The following is a 22,840-nucleotide window of genomic DNA, read 5'->3' as shown; positions in this document are numbered from 1 at the left end:
TACATTTTTGTCATTTTTACCAATTTCATACTAAGGCTCCGTTTCATAAGAGGAATGGAGAGAGTTGGGGATATGGAGAATGTTAGGAATAGAGAGGATTATAGTTATTCTTTGTGTTGTTTAGTAGGAGAGAATGAAAGTTAAAATGATGGATGAATAAATATTTGTTTAATTACTTTTTTGTCTTTTTTATTAATTTCATACTAATTTTTTTAAGGACTAAATGGTCTTTTCAAATCTTTAATAGTTAGATTGTATGGATCTTTCCATTAGAAGAGGAAAGCAAAATGGTGGGCCCGAGTAGAGAGAGCCTACCTCTATCTATCCCTCCAACCAAACAAGAGAATAGGAGTATGTTCATTTTACAACTCAAATCATAATTTGAGTTATGATTTAAGTTGTGTATATGAAAGAAAAATACTGTCATAAAAAAATTGATTTTAAATTTTTGAATGAGAAAATACTATAATAATAAAATTAGAGTTGTAAAAAGAACAAGGCCTAGGGCTCCCCCTCCCTCTATCTCTTCATCTTTCCTCAAATGTTTGATACTCAATTTGCTGCTAAGAAGACACGTTGAAGTTTCTGATGACGTGATCATGATGAGTCTTCTCATATTGACGAGGAAGAAGAAGAAGAATTGAAAGACCAGAATAATGAGTGTGAAAAAGAAGAATTGAAGTAACAGACTAAGGAGAAAGGACCAAAATAATAAGGAGTTTGTACAAGATGAGATTCATTTGCAGGAAACTGCGCAGAAGGCTGAGAAAGAAAAAGATAAGAAGAGAGAGGATGAGAGCTTGATTGAGAATGATCTTGTCGGTGATGATTCTGATCAGGAAATTGAAAAAACTATCGCTTTAGTTTTGAAGGATTTTGGGGGTACAAAATTGCATGGTCCTAAGCAGGTGAGTCCAAGTTTTTCCTACATTATACTTTGTTTACTTTTTTATGTTGTTTTTTTCTTAATATGTTTTCATATTTGTCAAAATATAGTATATATTTTGTCGAATTGAGGAATAATCAGATAGATTGTGTGATTATGCAGATTACTCCTTAAAATATACTAGATTATATGCTACAGTCTGTCAAATTATAAAAAATAATCTGATAGATTAATATGACATTGTTTATATTATGGTTCATAATATGATAAATTGTGATATAGTCTGCGAGATTATAACTGATAATCTGTTCCATTATTGGCAATAAACCTTTCAGAATGAGCATTTTTTTGCTTGTTTTTGTTAATTTATTAATTATCATGTGATTTTTACGAACAAGTAAATTTGTCCTCTTTGAACATAGACGAGAATATCGAGGTTGATGGTCATGTTGAAGACATTTCTAACATTGAGGATGATGCTGATGATGACATTGAGGAGTGTATTGGGGTTGATGATGAAGATTTTACACCAGTTAACCAGAGGATCGTTATGTATGATGAGGTGTTTGTAAAGGTGTCAAAAGGGCCATGCCCCCGTCACGGGCTTGGGCCGCCCCAAGGACAACCCTCTACAGTAGAGGGTCGAGCTTGTGCCGGGCATAAGGGGAGACCTTCAGGCCCAACCCTAGCTCCCGGCCCTACTAATAGTCTTATAGGACCTTCATAGGGCCGGGCCTTTAGGATTTTATTGGGCCGGCCCTACTAATGGCCATGTAGGACCTTCATAGGGCCGGCCCTACTAAAGGCCCTGTTCAACGGTCCAATTTATGGCCGTTGAGCAGGCACCAGTCGACCGGTGGCTTACAACTTCTCTGCTACCGGATTACACTAGATTCCCCTCAAAACTCAATTTTAACTTAATTTTCTTAATGCACTTAAGTTTCACTCATGATTAACAATTTTTTTAGGATTTTTTATAATTTCATATTTGATGACAAAAAAAAGTAATATATTATATGCCCCTAAAAAAATGTGATTTTGTTAAAATAATATGAATAATTACAAGAAAATGATTGGTTGATTGGACAGCATAGGTCGACCGGTTGACACTAAAATGCCTCAAACCTCATTAAAATTGCATATCGCGGGCACAGGCCTTCGCTGGTCGTGCTTGGCCCTTCGTGGGCCTGGGCCGTGTCTGGGGTTTGGGGCTCAAACATGAGGCCCAGCCTAAGCCCTTTTGGCATGTTGGGCCAGGCCGGCCCATAACAGTACACGGTTGGGTCGTGCCGACTTGACCACTGTAGTGTGCTGGGCTGGGCCGTTCATGGATGACCCAGCCTAATTGACACCTCTAGGTGTTTGCAATGTAAAAATTTAAAAATATAATTTTATAATTTAACATTTTATAAAATTTAACAAAAAAGATATAAAAAAATTTAACATTTTATAATTTTATATATAAAAAAATATAATGAATTAAATACCACATGCGTAGCACGTGAGTAATCCTCTCCCCATTGCTACAGGCCCATTGCAATTGTCCCTTCCGCGGTCCAAATATCTCATAACCCTAATATAAATTTACGTGTCCTTCGTTTCTGACTTTCTCAGTGTAAACCGCAAGTGCCGGTTACTCCCAAGTGCAAAACACTTCCTTTCAACTCTCCAGTCTCCGGGCATGTTTACTTATCAAGAGTAGGGAATGAGAATTGGGATTTAAAATTAACTCTATGTTTACTTACCTATTTATATCCTAGAATAGGAGTGAGAATGTGTGGGTCCCACACCAATTTGGGATTGAGGAATGGGATTGGCACTCCCCCCACCTCTTACCAGATTACCACTCTTAATCCTGATATTAAATATAAAATTACGAATTTACCCTTAATTTTTCTCTTTTATTTAACTCTCTAGGGTTTATTTTCCTCTTTCTCTCTCAGCCATTTACCATCCCCTCTTCTGCCGTGGTTCTTCAATTTGCAGGTAAGCCATAAATCATCCTCTATTTTTGTTTTCGTTTTGCCTTTTTTTTTTTTTGTTGAAGACGTAGTTTTGTTGTTCCTTTCCACGTTGATAATGCTTCTAGCTTTTCAGTTTTTTTTTCCCTTCTAGAGTACTAGAACAGCAAAACTACGTACTAGCTTTTCATCCTCTATTTTTGTCTTCTAGCTTTTTTTTCCTTCTAGAGTACTAGAACAGTAAAAACTAGAGTACTAGAACACGTAGTAATGCTTCTAGTTTTTTTATCCCTCTTTATTTCTTTAAACTCTTATATCTGTTTTATTTTAGGAATTTCTACTATAAGATTAGAAAACTGAAACTATCAATAATTTTTATCCCTCTTTATTTCTCGTGATTCTAGTACTCTAGTTTTTTTTTCTTTTTTTCCTATAATTTGATTCTTGTGTTATGCCTATTGTTGTTCATTTTTATAATATACAATGTGATACTAAATCTAATTTTATATGTTGATAATGTAGAGTAATCATGTCTAGACTTTTAGTACAAAAGAAGATAGTGGTTGTAATGATAAAAAAGATAGTTATGATGTTACAAATGATTATGGTTGTGTGTGCTGTTATATGTACCTATGTTTCTATTTATTATAAACGAAGGATACGAAGTCCAAAGATAGTTATAAGGGTTTATCAACAATTAGGTCACTTGTATGATTTGGTTTACGAGAGTGATATCAAGTGTGTGGCACATAAGAATGGATAGAGAAACATTTAGAAGATTATGCAAGCTTTTGTATGAGAAAGGAGGTTTGACAAGCACAAGAAATGTATCTGTTGAGGAGATGCTTGCAATGTTTTTGCACATCCTAGCACATCATGTTAAGAACAGGGTGATATTAGTTTCAATTTTAAAGGATCCGGAAGAACGATTAGTAAATGTTTTCACGAGTGTTTAAAAACAATTATTCAGTGTCAAAAAGAATTTTGGAAAAACCCATAACCAGTTTTGGAGAACTCAACTGACCCTAAATGAAAGTGGTTTAAGGTATGTGTTCTCTTTTTTTATTATTTTGAAAAAAATTTGTTTTTAAATTATATTTGTGTTCTTAAAATTTTATGCTTCTTTTTCATAATAATGTAGAATTGTTTGGGAGCATTGGATGGAACGTATGCAAGAGTTCGTGTGCCAGAGGCAGACAAATCAATATATAGAACAAGAAAAAATGAGATTGCTACTAATGTCTTAGGAGTTTGTTCACAAGACATGCAATTTATATATGTCCTACTAGGATGGGAAGGTTCAATGCACGATATGCGTGTGTTAAGGGACGCAGTGACTAGAAGAAATGGTTTAAAGGTTCCTAACGGTAATTTTATACAACAACACTATATTTTTTTAATGGCATTATATTGTTTGTATATTATCTATTTGCTCATTGTTTAATATTGTTACTTTTTATATTGGTTGATAGGTTATTACTACTTGGTAGATGGTGGCTATAGTAATGGGACAGGTTTTCTTGTATCAAGAAACGCTGAAAATTGATGGCTTAGATGATGATCAAGTTCATGATGCCACCAATATTTTAGCAACAAAGCATAATTGCCTACGTGTATTCTACAACATCCCAGATCAACTCAAGAAGGGATACATCCTCAAAATTCTTAGTCGTGGGGTTTAAGTATTAGATTAGCCAATTATTAGTTTACTTAAATTATGTTGGTACTTTGAATTATGCTTAGGATATATTTTTCGATTTATGACTTGGAACTTCTTTTTGAAAAGTTTAGGACTTAAAACTTAGTTATTTTGTTCTTATTTTATTTCATCATCATATTCTTTTCTTGAAATTGAGTTAAAATTTATTGAGAAAAATAACTTAGATGATTAATTAGGTGTGATTAAAAAAATCTAATTACTATTTAGTTATTCTAATATTAAGATAGGTAGCATAATATACAATTTTTTTTTTAAAGTTCAACACACAAAAATCTACTAAAGGGTAGGTAAGTAAATTTATAACAGTTTATTTTAATTCTGAGTGTAAGTAAACACATGAATAGGATTGAGATTGATTCCAATTCCGATTCCTGGAACCTAAGTAAACAACTTATTTTGACTCCGATTTCTGACTCCAATTCCTACCCACTCCGATTGATGTCCACTCCGATTACGGATAAGTAAACATGTCCTCCATGGATTCTGAATTACTCACAAGTGATGGCGAAGATGATTACAGAGACAAGTTGCTCGTAGGTCTATGGAACCGGCCATACTTGTCTTCAAGTTCAACTACAAATGATGTTTTCGGTGATGAATCAAGGTTTGTGATTTTTGTAATTGCTCTTTGGTCTGATGTATATATATATATATATATATATATATATATATATATTAGTTTTTAGTTTTTGTTATCAACTATTTCGTAATCTATTTTTCTTTTATTTTAAGGGAGATCTTTACGTAAAGAAAACTATGAGTAGTTTCTTTTATATTTGCTCATTAAATTCATTCTCGTTTTTCTTTAAAAAAAAAAAAATCTTGTTGCATGCGAGAATCATAAGTTTCTTTCACTGTAGTAGTCGCTTTATATTATTATTATTGTTGTTGTTGATCTTATTATTATTAAGAATTCGGCCGCCTTTATTATTGATTGCATGGTTAATCATCTTTTTTCTTTACCGTTTTATGATTTTAATTTGATGGTAGTATCATTAATGGATTATTTGCCTTAAACATTTGATACTATGATATACTTATTGATATTTTGTTATGTTGGGGAATCACACACACATACATGTACATACATATATATATATATATATATATAGATTACTTTTTATTGTTTCGACTTAGCCAACCACTGGTTATGAACACAAAAAATTTCTTTAAAAGCTTTAAAGCAACATTATGAGGATGTCCCTCTAAACACGGAAGTTGCGGAGCCTTAGGTAAAGGCGTATACTATCAGCGCAAATCTCTCCAACCACAAGCAAGTTTAAATTTTATAGTTTGTATTTTAAATCTTGTATTCTGAATCTATTAGAATCTGCTAGATATTGTCGTTGTTATTTATCCTTATCTTTTTGTTACTTTGTTCCACACTCGTAGGGTGGAACTAATTGATGTACTCAAACTGTATATATTCTCATCATTACGATCAATACAAGAGAAGTCGAAATTCATTCATTCACTCAAAACCTCTTTATGGTATCAGAGCCCCCACTTGCCATAAGCGAGCTTCACAAAACCAAACACCAAAACCAATCCATGGCCAACAATACCATTGTTGCTCTGCAGCCACCAAACCAGGTAGTACTGGCTATTAATGCAGCCACACAACTCCCATTGAAACTGACCAAGCTCAATTATCCATTATGGCGAGTGCAGTACCAAGCCTTATTGTTTTGGATATGACCTTGAAGGCTATATTGATGGCTCATTTCCATGTCCGTCACCAACCATAACCAACCCCGATGACAACTCAGTCACACCTAATCCTGCATATCGTCTATGGAAAAGGCATGATAGTCTCCTTTTTCATGCTATGCTAGCATCTTTATCCGACAGTATTGTCCCTCTTATTACTTCTGTCAAATCAGCCGCTGAAGCCCTGGAGTCGATTGGAAAGAACTTATGCATGCAAATCTCACACTCGAGTCATGGGCCTCCGAGAAATTCTTGCCAACACCACCACGGATAACAATCGTTTCGGCAACAAAGACCGGCGATAGAGTTTCCGCAAAGTATTTTCTTCCACTCTTGTCTTAAAATACATAAACACGTATGCATGGGGCTTGCACTGCTTAGCTGTCTGCACTGCGAAATAGAGATGGTTGAGCAGGGTAATCAAAACCCTCTTTAATTTTTGTTGCAATAGTAAGGGGATCATTTGAATTCACTCTATTTTGATTTTATATTTATGAATCAACTAATATAGCAATGTTAATATCCTTGTATCGATTAAATACTTTGATTTTGCACAATATGTTGACATTGGCATTGTCTTTTTGTCTACTTCAGTTGTTGTGTTAGAGCATTTCCTAGACAGTTTGCAAGAGATGCCAAAAAGAGCCAACATTTTGAGAACAAACTCTCTTCCATTTCTTTTGGCCGGATGAAGATACTCCTGAAAAGGTCAAGTAAGACAGCACAAAGATTAGGACAAAAAAAGAGCGCGACGAGTACTTTGTAAGTGTTGAAGAGGTCCGTGTATTTTATATTTTTATTTTCCTTTGAAATACTTGATATTCAATCATGTGTCAATCATTTCTTTCTTTTGAAAATATTCTTGCCGATTGAGTTTTGAGCCATACAAAAGTCGATTTAGTTTGGGATTCAACTATAAACAATTGGGTCCAATGATTTTCTCTGGGACACCATTGCTACTATTTGATTGTGCATGGTGGCTTAGGCTTGATACTGTCTTTAGGCATTAGGCTTAAAATAGGAGGATCTGAAGCCCTTGCCACCTTTTGAGATTATCCAAATCCATATGTTATTGCTATATGTTATTGCTGTTAAAAGTGTTGGGAAAGCAGATTCCTATATGTTATTGCTGTTGGTTATTTTTTCCTTTCTTTTTAATGTTTTGGCCATTGATACGCATTTTATTGAAATGTTTCATTTTTTTTAGACAATACTTTTCATTCTATCTTTCATTTAATGTATAGTGTTTGAAAAAAGAGGCTGTAATGGTGATTCTCTTATTGTCATAACTTATTATGCAGTGATTGAAGAAAGAGGCTCTGATGGTAGTTTTATGTAGGTCGTCGATGAACTTTTTCAAAAGTTTCGCGTAGTTTTACTCGTTCAGGTTTTAGTGATGTATTATTCTTGGTTGAGCAAGGTAATTAGTTATTTTTTGATGTTTGATCTTTTATTATGCCCTTTTTCTTTTTCTTTTTGTTTCTTTTTTTCTAAGATAGTATGCTCTTTTTCTAATTGACAGTTAATGTGGTTGTTGTCGGGTTTGCTGAGCGTGGAGATCATGAAAGAAATTTGGCTGAAGGATTTGATATTTAAGAACCTGACTACTCACTTTTCAATTCTATGAACACCAAGTCTCCAACTAATATTCTAACTGCAAAACAGTTTGGTTGTCCTCAACCCTTCATGAGCGATGGTGAAGATGAAGTCAGAAACAAATGACTACGTGTCCTCAAGTTCAACTACAAATAATAGTTTCGGTGATCAATCAAGCTATGTGATAATTTTAATCAGTTTTTTTGTTTTTTTTAACCCATATTTATCTGTAAATCCACATTGTAAAACGCAGGATTTCCCCGGAGCAGGTGAAAACAAAGAAGAAAAGGAAGCAGAAAAAGAAAATGATGATGCAAAACATAAAAAGGAAGATCAATATCTTGTACTTTCCCAGCAAAGCAGAACTTTTGAGATGTTTCTTGACGTTTGTTTCATGTATTCGTCCATGATTCTGAATCATAATTCATAATTCTTTATAGTATTTTTCTCTCACAAAAAACACACGTAAAATGAGAATAACTATAAATTATAATTCTGAATCCATAAAATAAACGTCCAATATGTTCCGCATTGCACCACAGGATAAACTTGGACTATTGCATTTTTGATACTTTGATTCCTTTCAGAAACGAAACAGTCTCTAGACTGTCAGGTATTACCTCATTGAACTTCTAAAAACCAAGTCCACAACATGTTGTTCTCAGTGTCACCCAAACCCTGCGCGATTGGATTACTGTGAAACTCACTATCTTGTGTGGTTGCAATTATCAACACCTTCTTGTATTTGTTTTTGATCCAATCTCCATTTATACTAATAAATTTTCTCATGTATTGGAACCCCCTTATTGCTGCTAGTAAAGCAAGTACATGAGTTTGTTCTCTGAATCAACCTCGATGTGTGTAACCGTACCTGGATTTTTCTTTTCAAGCATGTGACAATATGACGGAAGCATCGCAAAAATTTGTTGCGGCGTCCTTCTTACCAAATCCTGTGCAAATTTATCTCCTCTCCATGCCTTCTAATAACTAACTTGAACCTTCAATTCTTCACTCATGAATCCCACGAGAATATTTAAGCTACGTTTGATTGATGTATTCGTGTCATGATTTAAATCATAATTTGTAACTCGGTATAATATTTTTTCTCATAAAAAACACACATAAATCGAGAATGATTTTGAATCTATGAACTAAATGTCCACTTAAATTGTGCAGCTCCTTATTGGCCTTAAAGTACCCCTTTAAGCGAGCTTTAATTATATTGTTAGATGCTTGTCTATAATTGATTGAATACATCATCGAGCGAGTATGAACACCATTATATTATCAAACGACAAAAAAAAACTTATTTTTTCGTACCCTAATAATCCTACCTTAGAATTCATATTAAATATTTAAAGAAAGAAAGGAATTCTGATTAAAAAAAAAAAGAGTTAATTATGTGCATTGTGCAAGGGATGAAAACAATATTCACAAGTTACATAAATTTATAAAACAACTCATAATAATATTCGTACCTTTTTCTTAACCACCTTTAGAATTAATTATATAAATTCATAAGAAAAATAAGTTACACAAATTGATAACCATTCACATGAAAAAGATATCTCTAAAGATAAAATGATTATTAATTTTTGACATATCCTAGTCAGGTAAAATATATAAAAGCGATCAATTTGTGCTTTCTCAAAAAATTAACAACAATTTTAAAACTTGACAGAAAATCCCAACAGAAACACAAAAGAATCACCCACGATAATAGCCACTAGTAGTAGAATTTAACAAGAAATTCTGCGACTTCCTCTCGTAGTAGTAGTCATTCTTGGCAGAGTCATCAGCAGAGAAGATCATAACCCCGTTGACGCCAAACCCCTCGGTCTCCAACAACTGCAGTGCCTCAAAAAACGCATCCCCTTGGATCCCTCGCCCGTCCACCTCGTAGCTTGGTAGTAGCTTCTCAGCATCGAACTGCTCTGCCCGAACCCTAAACGCCGCCAAATACCCCGTCGGGCTCCGAACCTTGTCGGTGTAGAACTGGTAATTCACGAAATCGATCACTTCTCCGTACCGATTGAAAAGCTCAATGTACGGACCAACCGTCGTGTAGAATGGCGCGATTGTCGCGACTGAGATCACGCGTCGATTCTTTAGTCGGGAGATTAGTTCACCGATACAGTACGCGAAGGTCGAGTTCCTCGGGAAGTTCTCGTAATCGATGTCGATTCCATCGAGGTGGTAGGTTTTGGCTATGGCGGTAAGGGAGGAGACGGCATTGGAGATCCAACGATCGGGATCGGGCGGATTGTACCAACGGAGGACTTTGTCACCGAGGCTCCACCCGGAAAGGCTGGCGAGGGCTCTGACATTTGGGTGTTGGGCTTTGATCTGTGCTACGGATTTTGGGGTTAGGGTTGAGGCCCAATAGGGGGAAAATTTGCCGTTGTTAGCCTTTCCGGATGGGGTGGCGTCGATAGCGAAGCTGAGGATGAAGTGGAAGGAGATGTCTGGGGAGAGTATTGGGACGGAGCTGAGTTTTACTGGGACGCCTGTGGCTCCTATGTACTCCATCATCACTTTTCCATCTGGATCATGAACAAGTTTTTATTTAATCACGAAGAAAAATGGGAAAATTATATTAGATTTTGTCAATGAAAAAGAAAACAAAGAAATTAAAGTTTTGAAAAAAACTCATTTGGTTAATTTGAGGCAAAACATTTAAAAAGTCTTTTTTTTTTTTTTTTGGTTAAAGTAAAATAACATCTGAATGATTAGCAAAAGGAACATTGAATAACGAAACCAAAATGGAACAAAGCAACGGAGGCAACATATTTTTGAAGAAAGCACATATTCTATCCTTGACGTAGAATTTCAAAGTGGTATCCGAACACCAACTCATCAACTTCAGGAGCTTAATTTGAATAAAAGATTAATTTATTAAGTATTAAGTATTTATGTATATAAATTATTTCTAAACTATTTTACATTCTCATTTACTTGCTAACACACGTCCACTTTTTTCAACATTGAGTTAGCTTTTTTTTTGAATTTTTTTGAATTTTTGCATTTGTGAATTCCTAAAAGTAACAAAAAAACAAATAGCTTGGAATGTGGTCATATTTTCTCATCAATTCGCTAAAAGGTGCCTTTTTAATTAAAAAAAAGGTGGTTTTTCTTAATTTGGTTGAATTAGAGTTAATATCCTTCGATTTTTGAACTCTCACTAACACTCCATCTCCGTTTGGTAGAAAGGAAAGAAAAGAGAATGGAAAGAAAACATATAAAAGAAAAAAAATATGAATAAAATGAATGAAGTTGGTTTTCCTTTTAGTGTTTGGTATAATGAGAGGAAAAAAACATGTAATAACCTAAATTACTATTTTATTAATTTTTTAATATTAATTTAGATTTTAAAATAGAGATACAAAAATAAATTTAGCTATTAATGAGTGGATTTGAGTTTTTCTCTCACATAAAAAATGGTGGGCCCCACAATAAATTTTTTTTCCTCCTCTTTTTCTTCTTACCAAACAACCAATTTTATCATTTTCCATCCGATAATCATTCTGCTAACTTCCTTTCACTTTTCCATCATTTCACTTTTCCATTATATCAAACATAGTGAAGTGAGGCCTATTAATCCATTATGGCCTCGTTCATTTCACCGATTCAAGTTTTCAGTTTTAAGTTTCTACAGTAAAAAGCTCTCAGAAAATGTCACATCTAACTTTTGCTGCTATAGTGAAAAGCTCTCTGAAAATGTCACATCTTAGCTCGAATTGAAAACTTGAATCCACAAAGTGAACGAGGCCTATATATTTTTTACATCCCAACTCAACCTGAGTCGGATGTTTAGTATCCCATATATATATTGCAATGATTTTTGGAAAAAGAGAGATTTTACGAGTAAACCAAAAATTTCATTTTTATGGCTTGTTAATTTAAGTTTTTGGAGCAACATACGAAGACAATGTATAAGCGAAAGAAATCATAAAAACCTTGCACTCTAATTCAAAGGAATAACATGCATATTAAGCCATTAAATCTAACATGTCCTTAATTTAATATTTATTGATGTCTAAACACTTTATAATAACTGACAAGAAGAGAGATTTAATACCAGAAAATTGCAGAAAGGCGAGAGCAACCGCGGCGACGTGAAGGAGAATGAGAGGAGATTTGGTCATACTCATCACTGCTTTGGCTGATTGAATGAATATGAAAATCAAGTAATTATTGTTACCTTTATATAATTTATATATCTGAGCATTGCTATTTATACATGTATATTGTGTAAAGCCGGCCTAAAAGGATTAATTAAGACAATGTGAAATTGAATAAGCCGAATTGAGCTAAAGTTTAAAATGGTTATTCGACAATTTATGAAGGACACAGGAAGTTTCTTTGGTTTAGTCAGAATAATCATTTGGTTTATTGTTGTGACAATATCAAGGCTCTTCATACACTCTCATTTATTTTCTAGCCGTCCATGACTAAATCATCAAGGTTGAATGGTAGTATTTAAAAGATCATCATTTCAGCTGCTATATGCAGTTCCTTTTCTTTTAAAACTTAAAAAGTCATTTTTAGACCATCTCTAATCAAACGTTGTATTTAACACAAAAAAATGTGGAAAATTTCATGTTCAATATGTTATTTCCATGCGTGTTCGATGCATAATGATGTTTCAAATGCTATAGTTTGCCATAATTATTAAGATTTAAAACTTGTAAAAGTAAACTTGTAATTTTAGAATAAATCTTCCCTGAATTATGACTAATATAACAATTTACCTTTCGATTTTCAAAACGTACTGTCTGATCTCCAAAACTATGAATCATTAACAAAAAAAACTCCTTACGTTAGTGTTTCTAACAAAAAATTGGCTAATATTACCCGTATTTTCGTAATCCTGCATGTTCTTAAAAAATTAGAAATCAAAACTTTCAATTTAATTTAATTTTCTCAATAAATTAGAAGAGTACAATTAAAAATTTTGTTTAATTATTTTGTTCTATTTACTATCATATTGAATGAAAATTAAAATATGGATTTTAAAAAATATAAATTTAAGAAGCAAGGGTAGAAGAGTAATTGTACTCTAAATTGGTTAGCGACAATCAATATTTGTGTGACATGTGGCAGTTATGTTATAAACATTAACGGAATGAGCATTTTTGTTAACGATTCATAATTCGGGGGAATTGATGTTAGGTTTTAAAGATCGGTAGGTAAAATGTTACACATGTCATAATTCAGGGAAATTTTTGTAATTCATCTAAAAAAAAATATCAATGATTCAATGATTAAATGGAAAGGTTAATAAATCAACCAATAATAATCAAATGTTAAAATTTAGCATATGTTATACTTAGTATCGAATTTACACTAAGTATAACATGTCGAATTTAGTATCCAAAACAACATTATATTAGAGAGTAATTCTTCTAGTCAAATGTTAAAATTTGTCACACTAATTTGACACACTGGAGATGCTAATGTCAATGTAATGCTATAGCGTAAACATAAAAAGTTAGAAAATAATATATGCGATTTATTTATAATTTTATATCCATTGATCTATTACTCAATAAATAATCGATTTATAAAATAAATCGATTGAAGTTCAATTTATTAAAATAAACATGGCCATTTAATTTCTGGCCGTGAGTACACTGAGTAGGCCAGTAGCTTCAGCCGGCCACTACAATTTCCATAAACTATAAAACACAATATCAATAAACAATATGATACAGGTGCATTTATGGTGAAGACAATTTTGCTTCACCGGAAGGTTCAATGTTAATTTGCAGTGTCACACGCCGTAAATTTTTATGCTTGGGTGCACAAATTTAACCGTTAAAAAATTAATCCAACAATTAAAAATAACAGTTTTTACGGACAGAGTAAAATACCCATCTTCACCATCAAGATTTCTATGCGAAAATGGAATAGCTTAATTTCTAAGATTTTATGTGCTTGTATTTTAAAAGAAGGGGCTGAGATGAAGATTAAGAGCCCGTTTGGTTCATGGATTAGAACTATGAGATTAAAATTATTTTTAATTTACGTGTATTTTTTATGAGAAAAAATATTATAACAAATCATGAATCATGATTCTAATCAAAGAACGAATCCTCCAACCAAACGGGACCTAAGTCATAGTTTAGAGTGCCGCATTGGTCAAATGTTGGAATGCAAGTACAATGGAAAAGCGGCCAAATGTAACATAATAACATGTTTTGAATCTTTGGTACGGCTACGCGATATGGCCAGAACAGAACACAACCAGACAAACATTGTTTTTTTTTTCTTTTTCTTTTTGGTAGAAATAGACAAACATTGTTTAGTTTAGTTTGACTAAACCAAATGAAAACGTTTCGTATGTAAAATCAAAAAAAGGTTAGTGCCATTAGGTCCCGTTTATTTCGTTAATTCGAGTTTAGAATTCAAATTTTTTTACAGTAAAAAACTCTCACAAATAATCACATTTAACTTTTTTGCTACAGTAAAAAATTCTCACATAAAGTCACATCTCAACTCGAATCAACGAACTAAACGGACCCTAAATTTATCAAATCAAATTGATTTTCTGACTTCATTTTTTCCCCCATTTTTGCTATATTTGCCAACTTCGGCTAATCCATCACCATCAACCCCACCAGACAAGAAGGCCAAAATTAGAACAGATAGCAGGAATGAACAATGAGAGATAAAATTAACGCCAAAGCTTAGCAATAGTTTCCACTAAAAAAAATAACCGACTGGTTTACATTTCTCAAAAAAAAATATTTTGCATGAATCAGAACAAAATTGAATACCCAGCCTTTAATCTGCATAAACCTGTACATTTGTCATTCTGACTGCTTTTTCGAAGAACATATACACTCGGGGTAAGGATTTTCATAGAAAGATTCTTCCGTCTTGAAGCGTCCTCGACCTTTTATTCCTGGCAATGGACCATATCTCTTCCTTGGAGCTCCTTGCCTGCACAGTAAAGGGAAATCCCAAGTGCTTATTCTTCCTCAAAACTTGTTCCAATGTTGTCTTTGAACAAAGCATATTGCAGCTTTTTTTTTTTTTTTGCTTCTTTTAATTTAAATATTTAATATAAACATCACGGTTTGACAAGTCTAGAGATCTTAATAGTCTTAGTTTTGCTGAAAAGTTACCTGTTCGAGTGCATCCGCTGCACAAGATGAGGCAATGAAGCTTCTTCTAGCTTTCCATTGTTAAGCTTGTCAAAGATTTCAACAAGTCCTTTCCTGCGAACAGATTTGATAAGCACAGAGACCGGGTGTACCAAAAATTCTTCGTAAACTATGAGGAATCTTATTACATGGATTACTCAGAGTGGAAAACAAGAAACTAAAACAAGGAAATAATAATAATTCCTCAAATTTGCAGATGATCTTTTGTAGCAATGCGATCGGTTCCACAGAAAAAGGAAACGGCTTCACAAATTCAATTTTAAAATTTGAAAGATGTTAGACGAAGCGGCAAAAGCTAATTCATCATGTTGACGATCCCTAGGACTACTATTATAACTTGTGTGTGTAAGGACAACCTGGTATGACAAAATAACCCACTGACACACGTTTCCTACTAGAAACATGAAAATAGAGAACTGAAACAAGCAAAAAGCTTCAATGCAAGCCAAAAGATTTCAAGCAAACAAATATCTATATTTTGAACATACTAAAACGAATGTACTGGAAAGACCAAATAAACGCTTGTATGGCAATGAAATCATGGTTTTATGTGGGATTTTCTGAATTCTCATGAAGGCAAGCATGTAGAAGGTGAACCACAGTAATAACCAGTGCAACAAATTCAGACGCTTGAGCTTTCGTGTTCAATTTAAACTAATAAATGACACCCGGTTCACAAACTAATTAGTAGTTCCGACCTATCTGGAGAAATTGTCTTGTGGTGACCTAGAAATCTGCGGTGCCCCTCAACAGCTCTTGCCATGTTACCAGAATATGATGGAACAAACACATCGCTCTCTACGGAAATAACGTAATCAAGAGCAGCAGTCTGAGATGCATGATTAGCAAAGGCTCTCAGCTCATCCTTGGTAGCAACTGTTTCCTGCCACCAATCCAACTAAAAGGTCATAAATGAAGCTTATGGGAAGTTCAAAACTATCAAGTTGCTTTGTCAACGCAATAAACAAACAAAATTATTTAAAACCTTGAAAATGATATTTGGGAAGCGGGATTTGAGCTCTAAAAGGTAACTATCGCCACCATAGATTTCTCCAGCTGCGATATAAATTTGTGTTGATGAAGAATAGCCAAGAGCTCGAAGAAATATCCCCACCTCCTTGGGAGTTAATGGACAAAAGCCTCCTGCTCTTTGCTCAGTTGAGTTTATCCTTTTAACCTTCCAATGGTTTGTGTTTTCCCTAGAAAAATAGTATAACAGATATAAGCAATAAACTGCCCAAAAAAATGCCTTAAACACAAACATAAAGATCGTTCTTCCCTAAGGAGCTCCTTGCTTCAAACAGAGCGAACAAAACAAAGACGCAATGAAGCCTCCTAAACCAAATGAAAGAATAAAAAGAAAACAAAAGGCACACACACATATCAATTCTAGTAAAGGAATACTAAAGCAGAAATGCCACAACCTCCAAAGAATTTTTGGGGTTAAAGCAAATGTCTTTAGAAGTCCTTTACAATTCTTACTTCGGAAATTTTCAACCACATTTAATTATTTCCCCTTTTAATTACATCTAATCAAGTCTTCTAAGTCTGGGGTACTTTCAGAGGTAACTAGGACGTAATTACGTCGCAACTAATTACAAATTTACACACGCATTACATAGAAGATCTTGTGTAAACAAGCATAGACGAGCATGTAAATTAATAATGTTTTGCCAGCATGTGTAAGTAACAAGAGCACAAATGGGTGGGTTTCCTAACCTATCTACCGTCCTAGGCAGAGAAGATTCTATTAAAAGTCATCTTTCAAGTTCGCCAAACAAAGAATTAAACACATCGCTTTTTTTTTTTTTTTTTTTTTTTTTTTTTTAAGTATACATAAAGAAACAGGGAACTTTATTGATTATCAAAAGGAACAAGGGGGAAAAGAGGAAGAGCTTTTCTCAAGCAACCCACTTCCAAAAGTACAGAGTGTAATTAAAATTTTGACAAAACCAAAACTGAACCCAGAAGAAAAAACACAGAGGAGAAAGGCTAAAAAAATGGGGCCCAACTCCTTACAAAATCCGAGAATAACAGCTTGCCAAAATCTTTATCCCTGCCCTAATATAAAAATCTAAAACAACGGAGATCAGGCTCAACCCTTCACCTACCACACTATTCCCACAAGTATACTTAAAGAAGTTGGCCTGTATTACACAGCACACGAACACAAAAATATAGATCTACTCACCTCATTATCTTCAGCTCCTCAGATTCAGCATCAGTCAATCCATATGTACAGCCAGTAAAAGATAGCATGTCTTTCTCATACCTCAGATGAAGAGCAATGTATCTTTCTCCACGTGATCTGAGCCGCTCCACCAGCTTCTGTGGTGTCACCGTCATGTATGCTCAGAACCTAATGTAACAGGAATTCCCATAGGAGACTACTTAAATGCATCAATATGTGTCTGGGACGGTGGAGCTTACTTGAGTTTTGAAGCCTTTTGACAGTCATTATTTACTAACAAATGTTTGACCAATCTCACTATAATGTACTTGAAAGTGTCCAAATGTTCCCAAAATCAGAAAAACTAGTAAATATGAATTAAATTTGGCTAGTCACTGGAAAGAATGAAATGCCAAAAACGAAAATTTAAACTTGGATAAATATATCTTCAGACCTTTCCAAGGCTCTCTATCGGAGGAGAGAAGCGGAGGGCTTGATATAGAGCACGACACCTTAACCTCTGAATATCAAGAGGCAAATCATTATTTGCAAGGCGAGAATCTGATTTTGCAACATGAATCACCTATACAAATTGATTTCATAAGTCATCCTAGAAGTTTAGGTAGTTGAATTGTTGAACAATATTCATGGCATACAATTTTATCCTCTAATGCATTCTATTCAAATAAGGCATTAACCACAAATTGTAAAAGATTAAAAATTAAGAAAAAATAAAAATAAAACACTCGACAATACACAACATAGTTCACTCCAAACTGGATAAAGTTGAAAATGGAATATCCTTATACAAGCCATTGAAAACAAAACTCCAAATCAAGAATCAACTTTGGCTAACACGTCATCTGACTGAATATATTTTCCTTTCATTGGATCTTAACTGGTGTGATTCAAATTGAATGAATACAATAACACTGAAATGTAGTAGCTCATTTAAAAAAATAAAATAAACAAAAATGTAGTAGCTCCATTAAACAGTTTTTTTTTCTTTTTTCTTTGATGGTTTTGGTATTGTATTCCATGCTGCTCATTAGGCAAAATACATTCTAATATTGTCATGCCATTGAACTTTTCGGGCTTTGTTCCAACAAGGCCCATGACTCCATCAGAAGAGATGGTCTAATAACTTCATAAGGTCAAATCCACTTGCATGTCATACGCACGATTTAAAACAATGGCAAGTGAAAAGAATTCTTAAGATGATTAGATTGATGAAAATAGGTGAAAAGTAGTCGGCAACAATATCCTCGAAAAGAAGTCCAGAAGCTGAAAATGCACTCATTAGAACCATGGTCTCCTACTTCAACTAAGAACTCCAATAGACGTTCACCTGATGCTTTTCTGAGGTCAGATCAACATGCACATATAAGACCACAAAACCTGAAAACTAACCTAATGGTAGTTGAAACTTTTTTCAGATAGGTCGCTGGAATTGGGAAACGCAAACCTCAGACGTGGCAAATAAACTTTAAGAACCATGCTATCCTAGTGGAAGTTCAACTAAGAAGCTGAAACGCACCTGATAGTCTTTCCATAGTTGCTTCGTCTCTTCATAGTAACCAACACTAGACCAAGAAGTGAAATGCTTCCGAGCTCGAGGAGCTGTTTCCAATTCCTTAGGAAGCTCCTTGACTATATGGATATCTCCTCTTAAGGTTTCAATGAAATGATTTTCATCAAATGTATCTGAAAATAGACTGAGAAGGTGTCCCACAATAAGAAACCTTCACTAAAACAAATAAACATTGAAAGCAAATCTTTTTAAAAAAAAAAAGGGGGAGGGGGAACCTAATTCAGGAGATGTCATGCAGGAGAAAAAAGAAAAGTTTTTCGAGTGCGCTCACCTTGAGTCATGCCAAAATGACCGTTTATCCAGTTGAGGAATGACTAAGGTCGCATTCATAATGCGTGCCACAGCCACCATGTCCGCTATCTGTCAAAATTTCAGGTTTTTAAACTTGAAACAAAATATAGAACAAGAACTGGTGTGGGTGAAGTGATGAATCCCTCAAAATAATTTTTATTAAAAAAAAAAATCTTTAAACATATGAATTAACAAAAACTCAAGTTCGTATTCCTTTCTAAATGCAATACTAACATATAAAAATAGAAAGTGATTCGACCAACACTAAACAACTAGAACTTTTCCAAATGCACAAATACTTCACCCTTCCATGACTTCACTATTTCCAAGATATTTTATAATTTTCACAACAACAACCCCCCCACGGGCCACACCCCACCCCAAACCAAGAGAGACACACACACCCAAAATAAAAAATAAAAAATAAAAAAATAAAAAATAAAAACCTGATCTTGATGAAGGCCAATCCGTTTCCCATTCGGATTGGCCTTCATCAAGGTTCCGCTCTTAGTCCTTATCTTTTCACTATCGTGACGGACGAGCTGACAAGAGAAATTCAAGATGGGAGGGATTCCTTGGTGTATGCTTTTTGTAGACGATGTAGTTTTAGTCGATGAACATCAGGAGGAAATTAACCGTAAGTTAGAACTATGGAGACATACCCTTGAGACGAAGGGATTTAAGTTAAGTAAAACGAAGACTGAGTACATGCATTGCAGGTTTAGTAATTTGAGAGATCAGAGTGATGGAATTTCTTTGGATGGTGTGGTGATTGGGGCTTCTAGGAAATTTAGGTACCTTGAGTCCATAGTGCAGTGTGAAGGGGACATAGATGAGGATACTGGACATAGGATTAAGGCGGGGTGGATTAAGTGGAAGAATGTCACGGGAGTTTTATGTGATGATAAGATGCCTATTAAGTTGAAAGGAAAATTCTATAGGACAGCAATTCGCCCAGTTATGTTATATGCTAGTGAATGTTGGGCCATCAAGAGACAACAAATATACAAGATGAGTGTGACGAAGATGCATATGTTAAGATGGATGAGTGGCCATACGAGGATGGATCGCATACGGAATGAAGTTATTCGTAGTAAAGTAAGTGTAGCACCAATAGAAGACAAGGTGCGGGAAAACCGTCTGAGGTGGTACGAGCATGTACAACGTAGATCATTAGATGCACCTGTTCGTGCTTGGGAGAACATCCAAATACCTAGTACTAGGAGAGCGAGGGATAGACTAAGAATTACTTGGGCTGACATAGTTAGGCACGACTTTCAAGATCTAGGGCTTCAGGAGGGTCTCGTGTTTAATAGAGCAGACTGAAAACGAAAAATCTATATAGCCGACCCCAATTAATTTGGGATTAAGGCTTGTATTTGTTGTTGTTGTGAATTCGGATAATACATCAATTCACAGCTAAAAAACTGGAAATTACAGAGGGAAATACATCAATATAAATACGGATTCTTATCAACTTACACCGGTGCGCATCTGATTTAGTCCTCCATTACTTTTCACAGTCATATAGCGTCCTGAATTTGTGGCAGCTGACAGGATAAGACATGGACCGCTAGTCAGAAATAGTATAGTTTGGGGAAAGAGAGACAACGTGCATGTGCTAGCACGCATGGTTGACAGCCAAAGTGAGAGGAACTATGTGATTGCATGCATGCTTACAAGTGTGTGAATGTATGTGTATATCAAATGAGTACATACATACATATGAATATATCCTCTTGACGAGACATATAAATGTAGAAATCAGAGTATTACCAAATTATTCTGCCTTTAATGAGCAGTGAATTAAAAAAAAGAAACATAAGCTCAAGTAGAATGTATATTTTTCTAAGTTCCATAAGCACTGAGCCACTGACTGCAAAACTGTGCAGCAAAATCAAATTAAGTATATTCTAATATTAATACAAGGAAGAAGTTGTAAGTCAGAGGATAAGTGTCGCATATACAAAACATACAACTCTTAGTTTTTTACCTTTATATTTAGCAGTTGGCTTGATACATGGGTGCAAACCATGGCTAAAAGGAGCATGCCAGAGTTGCCCTTCTATAATTTGCGGAGTTTCCTTTCTCTATCCAAAACAAACATGAAGTATGTAACTCAGAACCAAGATTTAAGACCAATAACTTGTCAACTGATAATTGAGGAGCACATGAACTTCGAGTTTTAGATCTATTTTTTGTCTTATTTTTCTTTTATGTTTGGTATTGTTTTCTTTCATGGATAGTTAAGACATAATAAGATCTAGATAGTCCAAAAGAAGTAGCAATGAGCTCATGTACCCACAAGAACAACCACCACCGTGGGGATATAGATCTTTATTTATACTGCCATGTGTATATATACGTCTCTATAAATATATATATATATATATGCCAAATACCAATTCTATGTGGGGATTTGCAAGGTTTTTTGCACTAATCAATTATGATTTGCATCACTAGTTGCTCTATTAACATAATGAATCCAAATAAGAACTACTAGTAATTAAAATTTTTCACACAAATTCATGCGTTAGTGTCCTTTTTCTTTTCCTTTGTTATTCACACATATGTTTGACAGTCATAAATCCAGACTCCACGGAAATTGTGAAGCCAATCATGAAATACACGAAGACAAAATGATCCATTTTCAAAAAAAAAAAACCAAAATATATAATTTCGAGGACAAAAGAACGAGCCAAGCCAATAAAGAAAATGCAGAGATCAAATCACTCAAAAAAAAAAAAACATTTCCTGGTCGAAATTAGACGAACAAAAGCAAAAGCAGATTTCAGAAATCTCCTAAAAAAAAGTGAGCTAGAATGATTGGAATACCTGCTGGGATTGGGATTCTCTAGGCAAGAAAGGCTGCATCTGTTCATCTTCCAAGGAATTCCTTGTGTAAATCAGAAATAGGAAAACGGAGAATGCGAAAATGCAGAGAATTTGAACAGTTAGGGCAAGGGGAGATGATTTTCGTGGACGAAACTTGGAGGTTCTGTGCTGGGAAGAGCTTCTGTGAACCATTTCAATTTTCAGCTACAGATCGCTTTCGTCATTTCCTTCTTTCCAATACAACGTTCCATGTACTGCTAGCTAGAGGGTGCGAGAGTGCGTAAATCCGAAATCATCCGAACCCAAAATAATCGGATTGAACCGACCCGATCTAATCAACGCCCAAATTCTAACATCATTTTTTATTGGCCATAGGATTGTGTATGGTTTGCCTTGAACCGTCGGATCGGCATCGGACCAATCCAGTGGCTTTTAGACCGTCAATTTGATTCCACGTCAAAATCGTTTATTATCGGTTTAAAATTCATACCAAACTGAAACGGTCTAATCCGGTTTGGAAAATTTTATAAACGGTCGAGATCATCAGATTGTTTTACATATAAATATATCATGACCCGTTTAGTTCGCTAATTTAAATTTTTAATTTCAGTTAAAATGTGAATTTATATGAGAATTTTTTACTATAGTAAAAAAATTATATGTGACTGTTTTTTAAAATTTTTTACTGTAATAAAACTTAAATTTTAAACTCGAATCAGTAAAATAAACGGGGTCTAAAAATATGAAATATTAATTTTATTTTTTTTTGTTTTTAGGCCTTTGTTATTCTAATAGAATGTTAATTTAATGGATTATCTGTAATATATGATTTTATTCATCTGTTGTATTTAACGTCTATATAAACCTTAGAAAATATGAAATACAGTAACCAAAGAAAAGAAAAGGAAAAA

The 22,840-nt window shown here is 34.3% G+C and overlaps 2 protein-coding genes across 4 annotated transcripts; both read right to left on the bottom strand.

Moving 5' to 3' along the window:
* Positions 1–9,554: 9,554 nt before the first annotated feature.
* LOC21402998 (chitinase 2) lies at positions 9,555–12,019 on the bottom strand. The gene is made up of 2 exons (XM_010101600.2): positions 11,952–12,019; positions 9,555–10,416 (listed from the first exon to the last, which is right to left on the bottom strand). The coding sequence occupies exons 1-2, from the start codon at positions 12,016–12,018 to the stop codon at positions 9,581–9,583; spliced, it is 903 nt and encodes a 300-aa protein (XP_010099902.2). The 5' UTR covers position 12,019; the 3' UTR covers positions 9,555–9,580.
* A 2,540-nt stretch (positions 12,020–14,559) lies between these two features.
* LOC21402996 (O-fucosyltransferase 38) lies at positions 14,560–22,158 on the bottom strand. 3 transcript variants are annotated; one of them, XM_024167850.1, is made up of 11 exons: positions 21,930–22,158; positions 21,088–21,184; positions 20,577–20,644; positions 19,075–19,163; positions 18,750–18,927; positions 17,667–17,795; positions 17,234–17,370; positions 16,028–16,241; positions 15,741–15,925; positions 15,004–15,096; positions 14,560–14,818 (listed from the first exon to the last, which is right to left on the bottom strand). In XM_024167850.1, the coding sequence occupies exons 1-11, from the start codon at positions 22,119–22,121 to the stop codon at positions 14,686–14,688; spliced, it is 1,515 nt and encodes a 504-aa protein (XP_024023618.1). In that variant the 5' UTR covers positions 22,122–22,158; the 3' UTR covers positions 14,560–14,685. The 3 variants fall into 3 exon arrangements, with proteins under 3 accessions (XP_024023618.1, XP_024023619.1, XP_010099901.2); XM_024167851.1 differs by having other exon boundaries at positions 17,234–17,367; XM_010101599.2 differs by lacking the exon at positions 14,560–14,818 and having other exon boundaries at positions 15,011–15,091.
* Positions 22,159–22,840: the final 682 nt, after the last annotated feature.

The sequence above is a fragment of the Morus notabilis genome, unplaced genomic scaffold (assembly GCF_000414095.1).
Source record: "Morus notabilis unplaced genomic scaffold, ASM41409v2 Scaffold604, whole genome shotgun sequence".
In the NCBI taxonomy this organism is placed as follows: domain Eukaryota; kingdom Viridiplantae; phylum Streptophyta; class Magnoliopsida; order Rosales; family Moraceae; genus Morus; species Morus notabilis.
This window is presented reverse-complemented; position numbering and strand designations above follow the sequence as displayed.

Excerpts from the sequence above, each read along its gene's own strand:
- LOC21402998 (XM_010101600.2), bottom strand. The coding sequence starts at position 12,018 with ATGACCAAATCTCCTCTCATTCTCCTTCACGTCGCCGCGGTTGCTCTC. Across the intron at positions 10,417-11,951 it reads CGCCTTTCTGCAATTTTCTG|ATGGAAAAGTGATGATGGAG; the intron begins GTATTAAATCTC and ends TTCATGATCCAG.
- LOC21402996 (XM_024167850.1), bottom strand. The coding sequence starts at position 22,121 with ATGGTTCACAGAAGCTCTTCCCAGCACAGAACCTCCAAGTTTCGTCCA. Across the intron at positions 19,164-20,576 it reads TAAATCAGATGCGCACCGGT|ATAGCGGACATGGTGGCTGT; the intron begins GTAAGTTGATAA and ends AAATTTTGACAG. Across the intron at positions 18,928-19,074 it reads TCATTTTGGCATGACTCAAG|TCTATTTTCAGATACATTTG; the intron begins GTGAGCGCACTC and ends ACACCTTCTCAG.